At 44.3% G+C, this 23,047-nt stretch overlaps 1 protein-coding gene across 1 annotated transcript in view; it reads left to right on the plus strand.

Moving 5' to 3' along the window:
• LOC141144695 (maternal DNA replication licensing factor mcm6-like) overlaps nucleotides 1–23,047 on the plus strand; it is a 359,926-nt gene that overhangs the window by 321,354 nt on the left and 15,525 nt on the right. The window contains 3 exon segments of the mRNA XM_073630632.1: nucleotides 17,453–17,617; nucleotides 22,381–22,476; nucleotides 22,479–22,516. Coding sequence (XP_073486733.1) covers nucleotides 17,453–17,617; nucleotides 22,381–22,476; nucleotides 22,479–22,516 — 299 coding nt within the window.

The following is a 23,047-nucleotide window of genomic DNA, read 5'->3' on the forward strand; positions in this document are numbered from 1 at the left end:
ATCTGTGAACAGCCATTTTCAAATCTTGCACAGATTCTCAGTTGGATTTAGGTCTGGACTTTGACTGGGCCATTCTAACGCATGAATATGCTTTGATCTAAAACATTCCATTGTAGCTCTGGCTGTATGTTTAGGGTCGTTGTCCTGCTGGAAGGTGAACCTCAGTTTCAGTCTCAAGTCTTTTGCAGACTAACTGGTTTTCTTCTCAGATTGCCCTGTATTTGGCTCCATCCATCTTCCCATCAACTCTGACCAGCTTCCCTGTCCTTGCTGAAGAAAAGCACCCCCCAACATGATGCTGCCACCACCATGTTTCACGATGGGGATGGTGTGTTCAGGGTGATGTGCAGTGTGAGTTTTCCCCCACACATAGCGTTTTGCTTTTAGGCCAAAAAGTTCAATTTTGGTCTCATCTGACCAGAGCACCTTCTTCCACATGTTTGCTGTGTCCTCCACATGGCTTCTCGCAAACTGCAAACAGGACTTCTTATGGTTTTCATTCAACAATGGCTTTCTTCTTGCCACTCTTTCATAAAGGCCAGATTTGTGGAGTGCATGACTAATGGTTGTCCTGTGGACAGATTCTCCCACCTGAGCTGTGGATCTCTGCAACGCCTCCAAAGTTACAATGGGCCTCTTGGCTGCTTCTCTAAATGCTCTCCTTGCCCGGCCTGTCAGTTTAGGTGGACGGCCATGTCTTGGTAGGTTTGCAGTTGCCATACTCTTTCCATTTTCGGATGATGGATTGAACAGTGCTCTGTGAGATGTTCAAAGCTTGGGATTTTTTTTATAACCTACCCCTGCTTTAACCACTTCAGCCCCGGAAGGATTTACCCCCTTCCTGACCAAGCCCTTTTTTGCGATGCGGCACTGCGTCGCTTTAACTGACAATAGTGCAATCATGCGATGTTGTAACCAAACAAAATTTCCCCATAAATAGAGCTTTCTTTTGGTGGTATTTGATTACCTCTGCAGTTTTCATTTTTTACGCTATAAACAAAAAAAGCAAACATTTTGGGGAAAACTTTTTTTACCTTTTGCTATAATAAATACCCCCAAAAAATATATAAAAACATTTCTTCCTCAGTTTAGGCCGATATGTATTCTACAAATTTTGGTTAAAAAAAAAAACACAAAACACGTACATTGCCATTTTTATTTTTTTTTTACTTTTTTGTTAGTAATGGCGGCGAGCTGAGTTTTTTTTTTTTTTTTTTTTTTTTGTCGTGACCACGACATTGCGGCAAGCAGATCGGACACTTTTGACACTATTTTGGGACCACTGGCATCTACACAGCAATCAGTGCTATAAAAATGCACTGATTACTGTGTAAATGCCATTGGCAGGGAAGGGGTTAAACACTAGGGGGTGATCAAGGGGTTAAGTGTGTTCCCTCAGTGTGTTCTAACTGTAGGGGGGATGGGCTCATAGAACATGACAGATCACTGCTCCCGATCACTGAGAGCAGTAGATCCCTGTAATGTTGCTAGGCAGAACAGGGAAATGCCTAGTTTATATAGGCATCTCCCTGTTCTGCCTCTCCATGCCACGATCACAGGCCACCGGCAGACATAGAGTCTGCAGGACCCAGAGACACGCTCCCACGGCGCGTGGTCCCTAGCCGCTGGTGACGTACGTGTATGTCGTTTTGCACACCCGTGCCACTTTGCCGACGTATATCGGCACGAGCCAGTCGGCAAGTGGTTAAACGTCTCCGACTTTATCCCTGACCTGTCTGGTGTGTTTCTTGGCGTTCATGATGATGATTGTTCACTAGTTCAACTAAGGTTCTCTAACAAACCTGAGGGCTTCACAGTACAGCTGTATTTATACTGAGATTAAATTACACACAGGTGGACTCTATTTACTAATTAGGTGACTTCTGAAGGCAATTGGTTCCACTAGATTTTAGTTAGGGGTATCAGAGTAAAGGGGCTGAATACAAATGCATGCCACACTTTTCACATATTTGTAAAAAAATGTTAAAAACCATTTATCATTTTCCTTCCACTTCACAATTATGTTCCACTTTGTTGGTTATCACATAAAATCCCAATAAAATATATTTACGTGTTTTGGTTGTGACATGACAAAATGTGGAAAATTTCATAGGGGTATGAATACTTTTAAAAGGCACTGTATACCACTGATCAATGTAATACCACTGGTCCCCAAAAAGTGTCATTTGGGGTCAGATTTGTCTGCCACAATGTCGCAGTCCCGCTAAAAATCACAGATCGCCACCATTACCAGTAAAAACAATATAAAAAAATAAGTCCCTAACTCTCTCGTAGTTTGTAGACACGATAACTTTTGCGCAAACCAATCAATTTTACGCCTGTTGCGATTTTTTATTTTTTTATCTGCCAAAAATATGTATATGCGTGTATTTATATATTATATTATATGTAGAAGTAGAAAGTAAAAAAAGTAAACAAAGCATTTCCCCGTTCTACCTAGTGACAGAACAGAGCAGTGATCGCTGTCGTGAGGTGTAGCCCCTCCCCCCCACAGTTAGAATCACTCCCTGGGACACACTTAACCACTTCACCGCCCCTTAGTGGTTAACCCCTTCACTGCCAGTGTCACTTACACAGAAATTAATGCCCTTTTTAGCACTGATCGCTGTATAAATGACAATGGTGCCAAAATAGTGTCAAAAGGGCCCGGTCCGTCCATAAAGTCGCAGTCCCGATTAAAAATCGCAGATCGCCGCCATTACTAATAAAAAAATAATAATAAAAATGCTATAAATCTATCCCCTATTTTGTAGACACTATAAATTTTGCGCAAACCAATCAATATACGCTTATTGCGATTTTTATTTATTTTATTTTTTTTACCAAAAATATGTAGAAGAATACATATCAGCCTAAACTGAGGAAGATAAAGTGCTTTTTTAGATATTTTTGGGGGATATTTATTATAGCAAAAAAGTAAAGTTTTTTTTTTTTTTTTTTTCAAAATTGTCGCTCTTTTTTTGTTTTATAGAGTAAAAAATAAAAACGGCAGAGGTGATCAAATACCACCAAAAGAAAGCTCTATTTGTGAGTAAAAAAGGACGTCAATTTTGTTTGGGTACAGTGTCGCACAACTGCGCAATTGTCAATTAAGGCGAAGCAGTGCCACATCGCAAAAAATGTCCTGGTCATCAAGGGGGCAATCCTTCAGGGGCTGAAGTGGTTAAATGAAGTATGCAGTGGGCCAAAATATTATATTTAATAAAAATTATATTTTGTCTACAATATATTCTGGTACTTGGTATCACAGTAACACATGTTAATTCATTATCCATAAAATACATATAAAAACAATAAATATATACATAATAGCGCTACCGAGAAATAGAACTCACCTAAATCCCCACAGTGATGGGGTGTAGAGAGAGTAAATTAATAGTCCATGAATAGTGTGATAATCACACGTCGTTGCTGAACTCCAACTGTCACCACACCATGTAAGCAAATGTGCCACCGCTTCCCCAATCAGATGTACATCCACCAGCTAATATTGCTTCACACACTCGTGTTTTGGCAAAAACGGCAATCGCCCCTCAGGGTTAAAACATCCCATCAGATAGAAGTCCAAAGATAGCCATAATATGTGGAGGAAATGAGCACCAAATAATAGTTTGATACCGTATATAAAATGTTTTATTAAAACATAGAATTACATCACCAACCTAATAGTGCACTAACCAGAAGGCAATATGACTCTCGCATTGGTATCGTGTATAATGCCAGAGATATCACGTCGTGGCGAGCATAAGAAATACTTAATGTTTTGCCCGATCTGCTCGACAATACACTCGGAATGTCACTTCTGGTGGTACGTGATCGTCGCTTCCATTTGCCGTACAGCCAACCGACTAGTTTCATCATACCGGCTTCGTCATGGTATTGGCTGTACGGCATGGCAACCTCATTGAAGTACTCCCACTTATGCAAATAGCACGGGTTCAATTACCAACCTGCCCGGTGTCCCCACGGAGATATATCTAGCATCCACCACGTAGACACTCGTATATGCTGCATAAATAGTACAATTCAATAAAACCCATAATCCTAGATATATAAAAATAGGAATTCATCATTACAATGAAAGCTACTTCATAATAGATTATAAATTGAATATAATCTCATAATAATAAAAATATATAAATATATGTTGCATAAATAATTGATCATAATGACATCAAACTAATTTCAAAGATACATTAGAACAAATGACATAAATCAATATAAATCAATAATAAATAATAATTAAATACACACTACAAAATCTAATTAAATGAATACACTAGTCAAGTTAAAAAATTATTTATAAAATTTAATAATATCCATTTCGTCTCCCTCTGGGACAAATCCCTCACTCTATTGAAGCCCCTCCATGATGGGAACAGGCAGTCTATGCCACAAAATTGCAATAAGGATGAGTGCCTATTATATTTTTCTTTAAAGTGCAGAGACGCACTGTGCTTCTTAAACGCATTCCTAATGTTAGATGTTCAGCTATACGGATCCTAAGTAGTCTTTTGCTCCTTCCTATATAGAACAGGCCACATGGACACCATAATAGGTATACCACATGTGTTGTATTACATGTGATGAACTCCTCTATTGCAAAGGATCTACCCTCCAGATTGGTAAAATGTGTACGGCCCCTGTTACTTACTTTTACTGTCCTGCAAGCAATGCATTTTCTACATGAGAAAAAAAATGTTTTTGTCTATTTATTTTTTGTTGTCCAGTGGCATCCAAAATCTTTTTGACTACAGTACTTGGTCACCAAAATTGGGTGCTTTCCTATACATAAACTTAGGTTGATCCGGCAATAGAGGTCCCAAGTGCCTATCCATACATAGAATATGCCAGTGTCTTTTAAAAATATTCTCTACATCCCTATACTGGCAATGGAAATCTGAGATAAATCCCCATTGTTGTGGATTACTGTTCTTATAAACCTTATGAGCAAGACATTGGCTCCTAGAAATCACACCTATTTCACAAATGGTCCTATCTAAAACATCACCATTATATCCTTTTTGTACAAATTTTATCTTTTAAAATACCAGATTGTAAAACAAAATCCTCATATTTACTGCAATTACGTTTTGACTCTCATTATTTGTCCCTTAGGAATGTTTCTAATCCATATTAGATGATGACCACTATTCACAGACTAATTAGCTGTTCCTATATGTAGGCTTAAAGTAAACTTTTGTATCTAGCCTGGGTCCCGTTCAGTAGTAACATCCAAAAAATGGATACTGGTGTCACTAATCTGAAAGTCTAATTTAATATTACTATTATTCTGGTTCAAATAGGAGAGAAACTCCTTAACAGTATATTTAGGATAGGAAGCACCCAGATGAGTATTAGGTTGTCTATATACCTACAATGTCGGTCCATGGGTATTGAAAATATATCTCTCTTCCTTTTCAGCCATAAACTGTTAAAAAAAAAAAAAAAAGTATATACGGTTATTTGAAGCTTATTTCCTCCACATAGTATGGCTATCTTTGGACTTCTATCTGATGGGATGTCATTTTAACCCTTAGGGGTGATTGTTTTTGCCAAAACACAAGAGTGAGGCAATATTAGCTGGTGAGTGTACATCTGATTGGGGAAGTGGTGGCACATTTGCTCACATGGCGTGGTAACAGTTGGAGCTCAGCAACAAAGTGTCTGATTATCAAACTACTTATGGACTATTAATTTACTCTCTACACCCTATGAGTGTGATGTGATATAGATATATATAATATTTAGTGTGTGTATGTGTGTGTGTTTTTAAATGTCATAGTGGCTGCCATATATCTCAATATCCAATAGTCAATTTATGACGGTTTACAATATCAATCATGTATTACTATTTTTCTTGTGAACTGTTTATGAACTGTGACTTTATAGTGTGTGTGTGTGTGTGTATATGTATATATATATGTGTATATGTGTGTGTGTATATATATATATATATATATATATATATATATATATATATATATATATATATATATATATATATATATATATATATATATATATATATATATATATATTGTATGTGTGCATTCAATATAATATTTTGGCCCACCGCATACTCCATTTAAAGTCCCACTTTTTTGCTTTTTGTCCCTACACTTAGGGATTCTTGGGCCAAAGTGAAGTAGAACCTGTATAGCAGAATTAGTCAAAGAGGACATGTCCTTGGTGGCTTCTGCAACCCAGCTCAATGAGTTGCTCAGCTCTTTCTGGAAAGAGTTGTCGGAACACAACGTAGCAGTAGGGGTAGCTCACCATCCTGTCCTCTCCCATCCACTTCTGCGCTCAGAGACATCAGCGATTCGTAGGACGAGGAGAGAAGTGACTCCCCAGGATCAGATGGGGAGGAGGATGAGGAGAAAGAAGCTTCTTCATCTGGCTACAGGCTGTCCCTGGAGGAGGTGGATGACCTGTTGAAACTATCAACACCACCCTGAACATTAAGGAAGATAAAACCCAGTTATCACTGCATGATAAAATGTATCAGGGTATGGGGGATGTTGAGCATCGGGTGTTTCGGTACACAAAGTCCTATTGGAGGCTGTAAAAAGAGAATGAAAAGATCCCGAAAGGGCCCCCTTTTTTCAAGATCACTCAAACGGAGGTTCTCGTTTGACGAGGATAGCACTCAGGTCTGGAACAAAAAACCCAAGCTGGATGTGGCTTTTTCCCAGGTCTCCCAGAATACAGACCTAGCATTTGAGGATATGGGGGTCCTGAAGGACACCATGGATAAAGGAGCAAATTCTCAGTTGAAGGCCTGGGACTCAACGCTGGCTAATCTCAAACCAGCAATGGCATCAACCGTAGTAGCCAGGCAGAGGCGTATCTAGTGAAAATGGCGCCTATGGCAAGACCTGAAACTGCGCCCCTGTCCAGCACCCATAAATTCGGTAACATCAGCACCCATAAATACAGTAACATCAGCACCCATAAATACAGTAACATCAGCACCCATAAATGCGGCCTTACCAGCACCCAAAAATGCTGTGCCATCGCCTCTGACACTGTACAGAGGTAGAAAGGGAGTAGAATCACCAGCGACCGGGTGCTCTAGGCTGCCTAGTTTGCCTAGTGGTAGCGCCGGCCCAGTCTGCTTGGCACACACGCAGAATCGCCCATGATGACTTTAAGACCCCTTTCACACTGGAGGCATTTTTCAGGTGCTACAGTGCTAAAAATAGCGCCAGCATAGCGCCTGAAAAAAGCCTCAGCTACAAACCCAGTGTGAAAGCCTGAGTGCTTTCACACTGAGGGCGCTGCGCTGGCAGGATGTCACAAAAAGTCCTGCCAGCAGCTTCTTTGCAGCGGTGGAGGAGCGGTGAATACACCGCTCCTCCACCGCTCCTGCCCATTGAAAACAATGGGGCAGTGCTGCCATACCGCCGGCAAAGCGCTGCTGCAGCGGCATTTTGTGGATTTAACCCTTTTTTTGCCCGCTAGCGGGGGGTTAAACCGCCCCCGCTAGCAGCCGAATAGCGCTGCTAAAACAACGGTAAAGCGGCCCTACAATAGCGCTGCTTTACCGCTGACGCCCGGGGCGGCTCAGTGTGAAAGGGGTCTAAGTCATCATCATGTGCATGTGTGTGTGTGTATGCCAGGCCCAAGCAGAAGCAAGTAGCCAATCAAATATAGTGCTCAATATGGATTAAATAAATATGCTTAGCCATTGATATCATAAATAAAGTGTAATAAAGTGATTTGTGCAAAAGCAGCTACTACTAACACAAATCACTTTTTTACACTTTATGATATCTATGGCTAAGCATATTTATTTAATCCAAATTGTTTGAGCACTATATTTGATTGCTTGCTTTGAAGTTGGTGCTGGTTACTGGTACACATGCACAAGATGATCAATATCATGGTGACAGGTGCTGTACAGTACTAGTACCTGCTGCTGCTGCCTGGGGGGGGTTCAATTGGTTTTTTACTCTGATGTCTCTTTCTTCTCCTGGTCGCCAGCCTCCATGTTCCCCTATAGACAGGCCCAGATTAAGAGCATCATGGGCCTGGTGCTAAGGATGTTGGTGGGCCTTTTTATGAAAATAAATAAAATGAAAACGCAAACAATTTTTTGTTAAATTTAAGAGAGAGAGAGAGAGAGAGAGAGAGAGAGAGAGAGAGAGAGGGTGAGTGAGAGAGAGAGGGGGTGAGTGAGTGAGAGAGAGAGGGGGTGAGTGAGTGAGAGAGAGAGGGGGTGAGTGAGTGAGAGAGAGAGGGGGTGAGTGAGTGAGAGAGAGAGGGGGTGAGTGAGTGAGAGAGAGAGGGGGTGAGTGAGTGAGAGAGAGAGGGGGTGAGTGAGAGAGAGAGGGGGTGAGTGAGTGAGAGAGAGAGGGGGTGAGTGAGAGAGAGAGGGGGTGAGTGAGTGAGAGAGAGAGGGGGTGAGTGAGAGAGAGAGGGGGTGAGTGAGAGAGAGGGGGTGAGTGAGAGAGAGAGAGAGAGGGGGTGAGAGAGAGAGAGAGGGGTGAGAGAGAGAGAGAGGGGTGAGAGAGAGAGAGAGGGGTGAGAGAGAGAGAGAGGGGTGAGAGAGAGAGAGAGGGGTGAGAGAGAGGGGGTGAGAGAGAGAGAGAGAGAGGGAGTGAGTGAGAGAGAGAGGGGGTGAGAGAGAGAGAGGGGGGGGTGAGTGAGAGAGAGAGAGAGAGAGGGGGGGTGAGTGAGAGAGAGAGAGAGGGGGTGAGAGAGAGAGAGAGGGGGTGAGTGAGAGGGGGTGAGTGAGAGAACAGGGTGAAAGAGAGGGGATGCGAGAGAGAGAGAGAGGGTGGTAGGGGGTGAGTGAGAGAACAGGGTGAAAGAGAGGGGATGAGAGAGAGAGGGGGGTGGGAGTGAGGGGGTGAGTCTGCACAGCATAGTACATTACACGGGGGGGTATAGCACAGTACATCACATGGTTGGCACAACACATTACATGGTGGATACATGGATACAGCACATTTAATGGCGGGCACAGCACATTACGCGGTTGGCACTGCCCAATACAGCACATTACAAGGTAGGCACAGCACATGACATGGTTGGTACTGCACAACACAACACATTGCATGGTGGGCACAGCACATGCACACAGTGGGCACAGGACCTTATATGGTGGGCACAGCACATGACATGGCAGGCACAGCTGAGCACATTACATGGTGGGCACTGGACATTACAAGTGGGCACTGCACAGAACATTATATGGTGGGCACAACACATTATATAGTGGGTACTGCACATAGCATGGTGGGCACTGCACAGCACATGACAAGGTGGGCACTGCATGACACAGCACAGCACATTACATTGTGAGCACAGCACATTAAATGGTGGACACTGCATATGACATGATGAGCCCTGCACACCACATACCATTGTGGGTACTGCACGGCACGTGCCATGGTAGACAATGTACAGCACATTACATGGTGAGTACAGCATATTACATGGTAGGCACTGCATGGTGCAGCACATGACATAGTGGGCACAACACAGCACATGACATGGTGAGCACTGCACAGCAATTTACATGATGGGCACTGCACATGACATGGTGGGCACTGCATGACACAGCACATTACATGGTGGGTACAGCGCATTACATGGTGGGCACTGCATGGCACAGCACATGACGTGGTGGGCACAGCGCATTACATGGTGGGCACTGAATGGCACATAAGATTACATGGTGGGCACAACACATTACATGGTGGGCACTGCATGGCATAGCACGTTTCATGGTGGGAAATGCAACTGCACATTACATGTTAGGAACTGCACATGACATGGTGGGCACTGTTGAACAGCACAGCACATTACACAGTGGACATAACACACTACATGCTGGGCACAACAGATGGCAGGGTGGGCACAGCATAACACATGACATGGTGGGCGCTGCACATTACACGGTGGGCACTGCACATTACATGGTGGGATCACTGTATGGCACAGCACATGACATGGTGGACACTGCAAATTACATAGCGGGCATTGCAAGGCACAGCCATGACATGGTGGGCATTGCACATGACATGGTTGGCACTGGATGGCACATCACATGACATGGTGGGCACTGCACATTACATGGTGGGCAATGCAAGGCACAGCACATGACATGGTGGGCACTGCAAGGCACAGCATGACATAGTGGGCACTGAACATCACATGAAGGGTAATGCAATGCACAGTACATGACATGGTCAGCACAGCGCATTACATGGGGGCACTGCAACTTACAGCAAATGACATACTGGACACAGCACATTACATGGGGGGCACTGCAAGGCACATGACATGACATGGTGGGCACAGCACATTACATGGGGGCACTGCAAGGCACATGACATGGTGGGCACAGCACTTTACATAGTGGGCACTGCAATGCACATGACAGGACATGGTGGGCACAGCACATTACATGGGGGCACTGCAAGGCACATGACATGGTGGGCACAGCACATTACATGGGGGCACTGCAAGGCACATGACATGGTGGGCACAGCACATTACATGGGGGCACTGCAAGGCACATGACATGACATGGTGGGCACAGCACATTACATGGGGGCACTGCAAGGCACATGACATGACATGGTGGGCACAGCACATTACATGGGGGCACTGCAAGGCACATGACATGACATGGTGGGCACAGCATATTACATGGGGGGGCACTGCAAGGCACATGACATGACATGGTGGGCACAGCACATTACATGGGGGCACTGCAAGGCACATGACATGGGGAGCACAAGAGAGCACATTACATGGGGGAAGCAGCAGTCTGTCCCCTAGCACAATAATTACACAACATCCCCCTAACAAATGTACTGACCTTATCATAACAGCATGGGAGATATCCTTCCTCCCGGGCTCCTGCTGGTTAGGACATCAGCGCCCCTCCCCCAGACATGGAGGATCTGTGTGAGTGAACAGATCCTGTGATAGGGGTCAGGCATCGGTAGAGACAGGACTCGGCTGCACTGACTTGTCTCCTCCATGTGTGCACAGAGGGCTCCTCTTCCTTCAGGAAGGCACACAGGAATTGACAAGCCACTTCCATGGGCCTATATTGAGGGAGGGGCCTGGAGCTGCAGCTATGCTATGTTAATCCGGCCCTGGGCGGAGCATTAGGCTCCGCCTCCGCCAGTTACTCTATCTCTGCGTAGATGACCCAGGGGCGGTCACTCTGGCCAGGCCAACTCATCGGCCGTCAGGGGGGGCGCCTGTCACTGGCTTCCCTCCTGGCCTCCTCACTTGCTAATTTGCTGTGCCGGCGCTGCGCTCCAGCAGGCCGGTCGTGGCGCCGGGGACAAGAGTATAGCGGGAGGCGGCCGCGAGAGGACGGGTAGTGGGACTTTATTTTTTGTGCTTTTTTGCCGCCCCCCCCCCCCCCCCCCCCATGGCGCCCATGGCACTTGCCATGGCTGCCATACCCTAGATACGCCTCTGTAGCCAGGAAACTGGTTGGAGCAGTTAAAGAGCCATATTTAAGCAGGGACCTCCTGCAAATATCTGCTTGACACTCTGCCTATCTTACAAAAAGCAGTTGGATACATGGCAGATGCCTTGGCAGAATCTACTAGGGCTGAAGATCTTGCAGACATTCTCACAAACGTGGCATGTAGGACATTGTGAGTTAAGACATGGTCAGATGATACTGCCTCAAAGGTAAAGCTGTGTGGTCTTCCATTTGAGGGGCATCTGGTGTTTGACCCTGATCTCGACGCTGTTTTAGACAGAATGGCAGACAAAAAGAAGGCCTTCCTGGCCAAAAATGGTAACCTCTCAGTTTAAGAAGAATTTTCGCTCTTTTCGCCAAACCCAGGAGACAGGATAAGAGACCCTGGAAATCTCAGAGAGGTTGAGGCAAAACAGGGGTATTATTCAAACCTCCTAACCAACCAGCCAAAACCCAGTCACTGTTTTCCGACAGTGGGAGGAAGACTACAGTCTTTTTTTCCCGCAGTGGAAGACTGCAACATCCAGTCTGTCCTCAGGGCAATATCAGAAGGCTACAGGCTGGAATTCTCAGAGACCCCGCCATGTTGTTTTTACCTAACCAAGGTCCCCAAGATCAGGAGAAGTCACTGGCAATGACATCTCTCCTGCAGGAGCTGCTACATCAGAAAGTGATCATTCCAGTCCCCCGGGAAGAGGAAGGACTAGGGTGGTCTCACTTTTTTTGTTCAAAAAACCATCAGAAGTTTGATAAATCCTGAACCTAAAAATATTAAACAAATCCATTCGTTACCAGAAGTTCTGAATGCATAAGATTTTTTTCACTGAGTAAACTTCTTACAGTAGGATGCTTCCTAGCGTCCAGCGTCCATATATCTCAGGGATGTCTATCTTCATGTCCCTATAGCACCAGCATCACAAAAATATTTGCGGTTGGCGATCAAGGTGGGGGGGGCGCTAGTATCACATCTACAGTTCAGAGCCCTTCCATTCGGACTGTCCTCTTCTCTGAGGATTTTCACAAAGATTATGGCGGAAGCCTTAGCACCACTCAGGATGAGGGGAATTTCGATTGTACCTTACCTGGATGATCTCCTCGTGTTAACACAAAAGATTCTTCGTGTTGTAAAGATCTAAAGGAGACAGAGAGGCACTTAGAAAGTTTATGCTGGCTTCTAAACAGAAGTTGAACCTGGTTCCCTCTGAGAGAATAAAATTGTTGGGTTATACCATCAATTCCATGCAAGAGAATGTTTCTCTGAGGAAAAAATAATTGAAATCCAGGACGCAGTGAAGAAAGTCCAAACAAGTTTGCCAATCACGATCCGGGCAGCCATGTCCACACTGGGCCTTTGCACAGTATCAATCCCAGCCGTGCAGTGGGCCTTTCTCCATTCAAGTGATCTCCAGCAGACCATTCTGCAGAATTGGTCTTACGGGGTCATTGGAGAAACAAGTCATGATTCCCTCTCGGGTCAAGAGGAAATTAGGGTCGTGAAGGAGGCAGACAAAGGGGCCTGTTCTAGACTTCTCCTCAGAAAAGAGGCTAACAATGGACGCAAGCTCCTGGGGTTGGAGTGCCCATCTAGAGAGTCAGATTGCCCAAGGATCTTGGACAAACAAGGAGACAAAGAGATCCTCCACTTGGAGAGAGCTAAGGGCTTTCTCCTATGGCTTTTGGCATTCAAGGACAGGATCTATGGCCACCACATCCATATATTGTCAGACAATGTCCTTCAGTGGCCTACATCACAAAGCAGGGAAGCACAAGAAGCTGGGTCCTGCTGGTTTCGGCCCGTAAGATTCTGACTTGGGCAGAGAACAATCTAGCATCTCTAACAGCAGTACATCTAAAGGGTAGCCAAAATCAAATGGCAGACTTTCTAAGCCGGAAAAGAGTGTTAGAGTCAGAACGGAGCCTGAGTACAGAAGTCTTCCAGATGCTAGTAAACAGATGGGGAGCCCCTCAGATCGACCTATTCGCATCACAGGCAAATTTAAAGGTAGCGTTTTACTTCTCCCTAAATAGGCAGGACCAAACGCAGGGACTGGACGCACTAGCTCAGCCTTGGTCCCTCCACTTGTGCTGCGCTTTTCCCCCTTTCACATGATCCCTCTAGTACTCAAAAAGTTACAGAAGGAACCCACAAGCATGATTCTAGTAGCCCCCTTTTGGCCCAAGAGGGCGTGGTTTTCAACTCTACGGAAGCTAGCAGTGGAACCCTGCTGGTTTCTACCATTTCAAGAGGACCTACTGAGTCAGGAACCCATCTGGCATCCCAATGTAGATCACTTCAGGCTAGCGGCCTGGTTACTGAGGAGCAAATCTAAAGAAGGGTTTGTCTGACATTTTCGACTCTGCTAGATAGTAGGAAAAAGGTCATGAGTCATTTATTTCAAAACATGGAAATGTTTTAACTCCTGGTGCACTTCAAAAAAAATGTTTTCCACAGGAGGTAGTTTCTGTTCTTGAGTTCCTCCATGACGGAATGGAAGAAAGGTTTCATGGCCTGTACATTGAAGGTGCAGGTGGTCGCTTTATCGGTATTCTTGGAGAGACCATTATCTCAGGACCCTTTAATAGTTAGGTTTTTTAGGGCATTGGCCAGAGCTAGGCCAGTGCCGTTTACATTTTTTTCCAAATGGATTTGTCAGTGGTTTTACAGGGTTAGACGAAAAGACCCTTTGAACCTCCAGAAGATGCCAGGCAATTAGAAGCTAGAAGGATCAGTGAACTACAAGCCCTATCTATTATTGAACCTTTTTTGACTCTGTTCCCGGATCGGGTAGTTCTGAGGACAGATTCAGGTTTTTTTGCCAAAGGTCTTTTCCGTTTTCCATAGATCACAGGAGATGGTTCTACCAACTTTCTGTCAAGCACCACCCTGTCCTAAAGAAAGGGTGTTTCACACTTTGGACGTAAGAAGATACTTGTTGTACTTGAGGTCACAAGGGAATTCATAAAATCCAATTCTCTGTTCATTCTGTTCTCGGGGCTGCATAAGGGTTGCAGTACCTCTAAAAACACTATATAGGAAGATGGCTGTGTATGGCCATCAACTAAGCCTATGAGGTCGCAGAAGTAGAACCTCCCGCGGGATAGTGGCCCATTCAACACGTTGTGGCAACATGGACGGAACGAGCTGGTGCTTCTCCAGAACGAATCTGCAAAACGGCCACGTGGACTTGTTTCTCCACTTTCACCTGTCACTATAGGATGGACTTTCTCTCAGCTGCACAGCAATCATTGGACAGGAAAGTCCTGCAGGCAGTGGTCCCATCCTAGAGTAAGTACTCTCTTATCTTCAGGCGCTGTTCTGAAAGACGAGGTGAGAAAAACCTTAGTTAGCCTTTCAGGACAGCACCTATGTCCCCCCCCCCCCCCCGACTGTGATTTTTGTTTTTGCAGGGGTTATGTTTTGCTTATATAATTTCAGCATGACTGGAGGTACTCTATAACAACTGAGGCTATTGTGGAAGTGTCCGGTCTTTTAAAGGGTGACTGCAGTGTTTCCAATAGGTACTTTGGACCAAGCTAGTCCAAATAAGCTATTACTTTCACTACTAGATGTGACCACTTGGGGATCTGGTTAGTGTGTGTGAAGTTTTTTTTGTTTTTTTTTCTTGGCTGAATAATCTAAGTTTATGACCAGCTTCCAGTAAATCTTCTATGCGAGAGCGAATGTTTATAGGCCATGTCTAGGCAATTTGAAAGTGTTTTTTTTTTTTTTTTTTTGGGGGAGTTCATCTCACTAAACCCACATCATAAAAAATACTATCAATAAATGCTGTATTACATACAGTTCATGCTCCCTTAGTCACTATGAGTTTTTTGTTTTCTGTATTCTGCAAAAGACCTAGTTGATGCTGATGTTCTTTATCTCCACCTTCTGTTCACGTCACCCAGTTCAGCTAGGGATTTTGCAGCTGTGGTGGCAACTCTGCACATACACTTTTTTTTTTTTTTTTTTTTTTTTTTTTTTTTTTTTAGTGAATTGTTTTTGCTGAGCATTTCTTCTCTATCACATCTGAGCAGCCCATGTGATTATAGAGTCAGGCGTGTGGGCATGTACACAGTGGTAAATGATAGCCCACTCCCTTCCTCCTCCATGCCCACAAGCCAGCTAAACACAATGGGGTGGGATATTACATGTAGATTACTGAAGGCTTCCCCTTCCTGTTCTAAGACACAGGCTCGAGGGCCATGACACAGCCTGTGACTGGCAGAAACCTGCCCGCACCATGTTATTGCGAAAAACTAATAAAGATTTGATTTCAAATCTATATTTGTATGATTTTAAACAGTTTATTGATATTTATTTTTACTCTGTATTCCAAAGGCTGTTTGTTTTTTTTTTTTTTGTTTTTTTACATGTGACCAGCAGCAGAGGACTAGAAGCTCCTCCTGCTTAGGTTTCCCTGCAGATAGGCTGGGAAAGAGCTGGGTCATGTGACAGCTGTATATCAATTAGGAAAAAGGTACTTAGGTTTTGTTTTTATGCAAATAATTACAATGCCATCATCCTCATACAGAAATAGAAGGGACAATGTAAATTTAACAGAGTGTCACTTTAATGATTTGTTGTGATAGACATGTTTTGGCTAGTAAAATTGATATTGGAAAAGCCAAAGTTAAAAAAAAAAAATGGACAGACTTTTGGAAGGTCAGGTCTAAAATTCTCCCTTGCAGTGCAGTGTGGCTCCACTTCACAGGACAGGAGCATTTAACAGCAGCACAGGACTTGACTGGAGAGCAGGATGCCTCCATCAGCACTAATATGGCTATCCAGACAGAGCCCCTTGACTCTAACTTCTCTGCCCTGGTACAGGCTATAACCAGTTGCCAAATGGCTTTAACAAATAAAATTTGACTTTCAAATGGATCTGAGATTGATCCAGAAGGACTTGGATCGCTTTTGGGGATGTATTGCTGATGCAGGGCAGCAGCTCTCCTTTCTGGAGGACAGACAGCATGATCACACTGCTGATCTCCATACCCTGAAAACCAAAGTTCGATATCTGCTGCTGTAACAGGCGTTGAAAACTGTAGTTGGCAAAATAATCTTTCTGAGCCCTCTGGGAGTTCAAGGATTCTAAGGGTCTGACATAGTGACTTTCACTGAAAACTGGCTTAAAGCACCTCTATAGTGAGCCTATTGGTTGAGCATGCCCATTGCATCCCAGCACTCAGAAGCCAACCAGGGGCCTGCCTTAAACCTCCCTTTCAAGCTCCTCAATTTTCAGGACCAGCACCTGCTCCTTCAGGAAACCCGTAACCAAGGTGATCTGAAGTATGAAAATGGCAAACTCTTCATTTTCCTGAACTACTCCATGGAAGTTGTATGACACCATACAAGCTAAACTGCATGTGAAATGCTTTTTCTGGCCAAGAAAAGGGTCCAGGATGGAGAAAATTTTTTTTTTTTTTAAACTCTCCTTGACGACGCTACCAAATGATTGGACGCCATACACAAGTATTTATGACCATATCTAGCATTGTGCCTATTACTCAAGTCCTTCAACAGTCCAAGTTAAACCTACTGCCTCCTGTTGCCTTCTTGGGGCAGCTGGAGTAAAGTGATGCTCATCATTCAGTGAATTATTTTTGATTTGTTATCTTTATTTTTTTTTTTTTTAATTAGTTACTGCAAGCTTAAGGACCACCAACACATGACAAATGCTGTTAACTTGTGTGGTTTTACTCTTGGCTGCACTGTGCCTGCTATAGTTATAAAACGCTGGTATGCATGAGATGTTTTTGCAGAAAATGTGTATCATGTTGGCAAAGGCCAAAAAAAATTCTTGCACCTAATTTCTAAATGTCATTTTACACTGTAAATGAGTAAAATGTAGCTTAGAATTGCATACATTTTTTACAGTTTCAAGTTTTGAGTAGAAGAGTGTGAAGAAAAGTTTAGTACTTCTCAGAGATGGTTTGTATCTTCTTGATTTACTTTTTCTATTTCAGCTGAAAATGAAAACCTAGATGTCAATAGCAAGGAAGCTATGGAGACCGACCAAGATGAAGAACCAAAAGAAAAACCTGCTTCAAATGCTGCATTAAAAATGTCTTTTTCAGACTATAAGCAGATTTCCAATTTACTTGTCTACTACTTGCAGAAGATGGAAGAATGTAAGGTTTGCATGTATACCCCTCCAACCCGTTTCTCGCATAAACATAGTTTTCAAAATGTTACTCTTTACTAAGAAAAACTCTAACCTTTTCATAACGGCAGGCACTTGGTCTTTCCCTTATCTAGGTTAACACTCAAAAATAGTTGTGATAACAAATAAAAACCCCAATTGTATCATACTGTGTGTTTGCAAACACTGTAGCAATATTTGCTTGCAGTAAAGCTCCACCTTTTATACCATGTTCGATTCATATTTGGGATGTAACATGGTTAAAAGTTGAACCCTCCACACTCCCAAAACCATCTCTCAGCAGCAGCTGTCACTGTGCGGGCGGAGATCTGTGAACTACAATCTTCATTTTCGCAGTAGTACACACACTTGTAGTTATCAATGGAACACAATTGAAGTGACCACAGTAGGGTGCCCACATGCCCGGATAGCCGGGGACAATTCCGCAATTAGCAGGTCCATAGGTGTGCACAGCCTATTGCATTAGGGTGTGCACCCCAAAGCTCAAACACATATGTGTATATATAGTGATGGTGTCAGTAGAGCAGTGGACGGTGCCATTAGGGCAGTAGACGGTGTCAGTAGTTTTTATTTTTAATTTTATTTTTTTACAATTGTATTATTTAAACAATCTTTTTACTTTTTTTTGAGGGCTTTGGTAAAATATCAGGGGTCTAAAAAGGGCGATTCTGCGCCACGCAGGGTGATTAGGGTGTGCCCAGGCACACCGGGCAAGCCCTGTGCGCACACCTATGAGCAGGTCTGTCCTGGGTCCCGGGTACCCTCATTCCGGGACAATACAGTGTCCCAGAATTGCCCTGGGTCGATCTAATGCCCCCTAAAATAGTCTTTGCATAGTCTGTCTCTCACTGTCTCAGCCTGTGGTGGACCCCTAGCTGGCTGAGACCCTTTTTACTTTGTTCACCACCGCCGCTGGCTCCGTGCCCAAACTGGTTGCTACCTACCGCCCGCTTGGCGTGTAGCAACCAGTGACGTCATGAGCAGGAGAGAGGCAGAGACCCATCACAGCGGAGGAGATTTAACTTCCTCCTCCGCGCCTACTGTTTAGCTCCACCCACCTCCTCCCTGTATGTTCTCGAGTCCAGCCAGGCAGCGGCATGCAGAAGAAACTTCTGAGACAGACTGCAGTGCACAAATGAAAAGGAGAGATGGTAGGCAAGTAAAATGCTAAACACTCACCAACATGACAGATCCATCGGGGTTAAAATACTGTCAGCTCTCCCCCAGCAGCCAGAGTTCTGTCAGCACTTCTCAGAAACTGAGTATGTGTCAGCCTGGAGCAAGCAGGTCTCTCAGTGAGGACGGTAGGCAGATAAAGGTCGGCAGGAGAGGACACTGACAGATGAGATTACACCCTGGATGGAAGGAGGACACATCCTTCGATATCAGGGCAGGGTTCATGCTGGGACTTGAAAACCTTCTACATCTACTGTATTATGTGACCCCCCCCAAAAGTGAAGAACTACAGGTCCCAGCATGAACCCCTCAGAGCTGAAGATGTTTCCTGCATCACTGCACACATAACTCCTCACACATGGCCCTTCTGTCCAGCTGTTCACTGTCTCTTCTCTCCTATTACTTATTTGTCTCTCACTACACCTGCAGCAACACCCCCTCCTCCTCCTTCATACTCATCCTTTCATGTTCTGCCACTTTTCCACCTACTAGTCTTTTTAACCCCTCTGTATGCTTAAGCAATCCTCTCAGCAGTGGCCTATCTCTCATCTGCAACTATCACAGCCTCAGAATCTTGCCAGTATTCCATTCATTGCTCCTTCAATCTGCCAGAATGTTTTTTTTTTTCTCCACTGCAGCGGTGAAACTACAGGGGTCACCATTGCAACCCAGCCTCATACTCCAGGGGGCCTATGCAGCTTCCCTCTAAACCTGTAAAGGAGGGGAGGCATATAGAGGAACTGATGCCCTCCATGTTCTTCTTGCAGCCACTGAATGCCTGCAGGTGCTAAAGGAGGAAAAGCGGGCATTCAGTGGCTGCAAGAAGAACATGGAGGGTATCAGTTCCTCTATATGCCGCCCCTCCTATCCAATTTACTTCTGCTGCCCACTGGCCCCTCTGTGATCTTCCCCAGCAACTTCTCTGCTCTCTCTCCCACCCCACCCCCCTTCTCCAACCCCCTGCTGTCCTCTGGTCCCACCTGTGCTCTTCTTCAGTCCCCCCCGTGTTGTTCTCCGATCCCCCCCGTGTTGTTCTCCGATCCCCCCCCGTGTTGTTCTCCGGTCCCCCCCCCCCGTGTTGTTCTCCGGTCCCCCCCCGTGTTGTTCTCCGGTCCCCCCCCCCGTGTTGTTCTCCGGTCCCCCCCCCCGTGTTGTTCTCCGGTCCCCCCCCCGTGTTGTTCTCCGGTCCCCCCCCCAGTGTGCTGTTCTCCAGTCCCCCCCCCCCGTGTGCTGTTCTCCAGTCCCCCCCCCCCCCGTGTGCTGTTCTCCAGTCCCCCCCCCCCCCCGTGTGCTGTTCTCCAGTCCCCCCCCCCCGTGTGCTGTTCTCCAGTCCCCCCCCCGTGCTGTTCTTCAGTCCCCCCCCCCCCGTGTGCTGTTCTCCAGTCCCCCCCCCCGTGCTGTTCTTCAGTCCCCCCCCCCCCGTGCTGTTCTTCAGTCCCCCCCCCCGTGCTGTTCTTCAGTCCCCCCCCCGTGTTGTTCTTCAGTCCCCCCCCCCCCCGTGTGCTGTTCTTCAGTCCCCCCCCCATGTGCTGTTCTTCAGTCCCCCCCCCCCCGTGCTGTTCTCTGATCTGAGGTCTGTTGTTAAGCTTATATTATATGTATATAGATGGACTGAGGAGGGGGACAGGGATAGTTATCAGGAAAAAGGTAAAAAGCGCCCCATCCCAGCACATTTCCGACCTCCCACCTCTCTACTAGCACAAGTGGAAGGGGAGGGGGTCAGTACTGTGAAGGGGGTCCGTACTGAGTGAGGGGGTCTATACTTAATGTAATAATAGAAATACATTTCAAGCATGGTGTTGTGGTGATAGAAGTGCTAAAACCAGCCATTCACCCGACAAATCACTCACACTGAAATCCCGTCAACCCGGAGACGACATTCAACACAAACCTCCCCCCCTCCCCCCCCCCCCACCACCCCGGTCCTTGGCAAAATTGTCCCTGAATGGCAGTTTGGGAATGTGGTCACCCTACACTGCACTCCTCCATCTTTCTAACTGAAAAAGTCTTGACAAGTTTCTGGAGGAGTCTGCAGGAACCTGTGAATTTCAATTATAGAGGTTGCAATACATTTTTTTTTTTTTTTTGTATATAGTTACATAGTCGGTAAGGCTGAAAAAAAGACCATTGTCCATCCATCAACCTGTGTATGTGTATCGGTGTCTATAATGATTTCCCATATTCCTGTTTAAGAAATACATCTAAGAGTCTTTTTAAAATATCCATACTCCCCGCAGCCACCAATAATTGTGAAAGCGAGTTCCACATCCTTATTGCCCTAACAGTGAAGAACCCCCTATGTAGTTTAAGGTTAAACTGCTTCTCCTAAAGTCTCATTGTGTGCCCTCATGTCCTTTTACACTCCTTATGACTGAATTGTTTTTCCTATGCTGGGATCCCCATTGAGATATTTGTAGATAGCTATCATGTCCCCTCATAAGCGTCCCATCTCCAGTGAGAATAAATTTAGTGTTGCAGTCGTTCCTCATAATTGAGGTCCTTCAGTCGCCTTATTAGTTTCGTTGCCCTTCTTTGGACTCTCTCCAGCACATCCCTTTTGAAGTCCAGATGAGGCCTAACCAGAGTTTTATAAAGTGGCAGAATTATAGTTTTTGTCCTTGGAGTATATCCCTTTTTATGCATGCTAATATTCTGTCTGCTTAGCTGCAGCTTGGCATTGAATGCTGTTGCTCAATCTATCATCTATTGGCACCCCTAGATCCTTCTCCATCCTTGATTCTCCAGAGGGTCTCCACCTAGTGAATATTGTTTGTTTTTTGACCCCAAGTGCATTACTTTACATTCCTCCACATTAAACCTCATTTGTTATTTGTCTGCTCACACCTTTATTTTATTCAGGTCGTTCTGCAAAATTTTTATGTCCTGATGAGCGTTAATTACTCTGCTTATCTTTGTGTCATCTGCAAAAACTGAGACTAAACTAGTTATCCCGTACGCTATATCATTTATGAATATGATGACTAGAATTGGTCCAAAGACATAGCCTTGGGGTACCCCACTTACCACTTCAGACCACTTCAGACCAGTCTGAGTACATGTTATTTACCACTACACTTTGCAGGCTCATTTGCAAAAAAAAATGCACTTTATTTATTTATAATTTTTTTTTGCAATACATTATATGTATTTAATATATTTCAAAAATTACATCTACTGTATTATATAAAATACAAAATGTTTAAACATGGTTGAGTGTAAATATCTTAATCTGCCTGCATCTGATAAAAAAACAATCTCCAGCAATATCTTTAAAAAGGTACAAAAGACCTAAAAATACTTAAATTGACGGGCAGTGGTTAGCTCAATTTACAGTACCCCCTTTATTTTTTTAACAATATAAAATTCTTCTAGAGTCAAGTTTTGTAGGCTATCAATCATCTGTTTTCTTAGGAAAACATATAAAAAAAAAATGGTCCCCTTAAGTTTTTTTCCATTACATTGTAGTAAAAATGTAAGAGCTCCACTAAATAAATCCTCTTGTAAGAATGTTGTTCATAACTTTGCATTACTTATTTACCATATTTATGTTTTTAGCTGAAGACTGTCAGCTAACGAAGAGTGACCTGGTGAACTGGTATCTTAAAGAAATTGAAAGTGACATTGAGAGTGAATCTGAACTGATTTTAGAAAAAATATGATAGAAAAAATAATTCACAGATTAATTCATTATGTAAGTATGGCATTTTTTTTTATTTTAAAACATTGTTTTAGAGGGCACTTTTAAAGCCAAACGTCGGCCTCATTGGTTTCTGTTTCATCGGCTTCTGACCCTAGTGTTTAATGGCAGTCTGTGCTTCTCTTTAATTTCCTACCCCTCCTCACTTTGCTCTTCTGAATTTGAGGGCATTTCAGGAGGCACACTTGCTATAACAAGATAGCTGCATAATGAAGTTCAATTTACCAGATTAAGATGAAGTTTCTTTAAATAGCATATTTTTTGTTCAGATTCTTGCCCTGTGACTTATTTATGAGCCAACCCAAAAACTAAGGGGGGCTATCATAGCTCAGGTTTCTGCCCTTTGTCTTTCTTTGAGACCATTGCCCATTCACTAATCTGGTTCTCTCTGTGCTTCAGAAACTGCATTTCTCATTCGTTCATTGACAGACACAGCCTTCTTTATTCAGAACCATAGGGTTATATCGCCCCCTACAGGAGTAGGACACTAGGCAGAAAAAAGACTTGGCTATGCCATGGACAGTC

Source organism: Aquarana catesbeiana, linkage group LG05, assembly GCF_042186555.1.
Source record: "Aquarana catesbeiana isolate 2022-GZ linkage group LG05, ASM4218655v1, whole genome shotgun sequence".
Classification (NCBI taxonomy): Eukaryota; Metazoa; Chordata; class Amphibia; order Anura; family Ranidae; genus Aquarana; species Aquarana catesbeiana.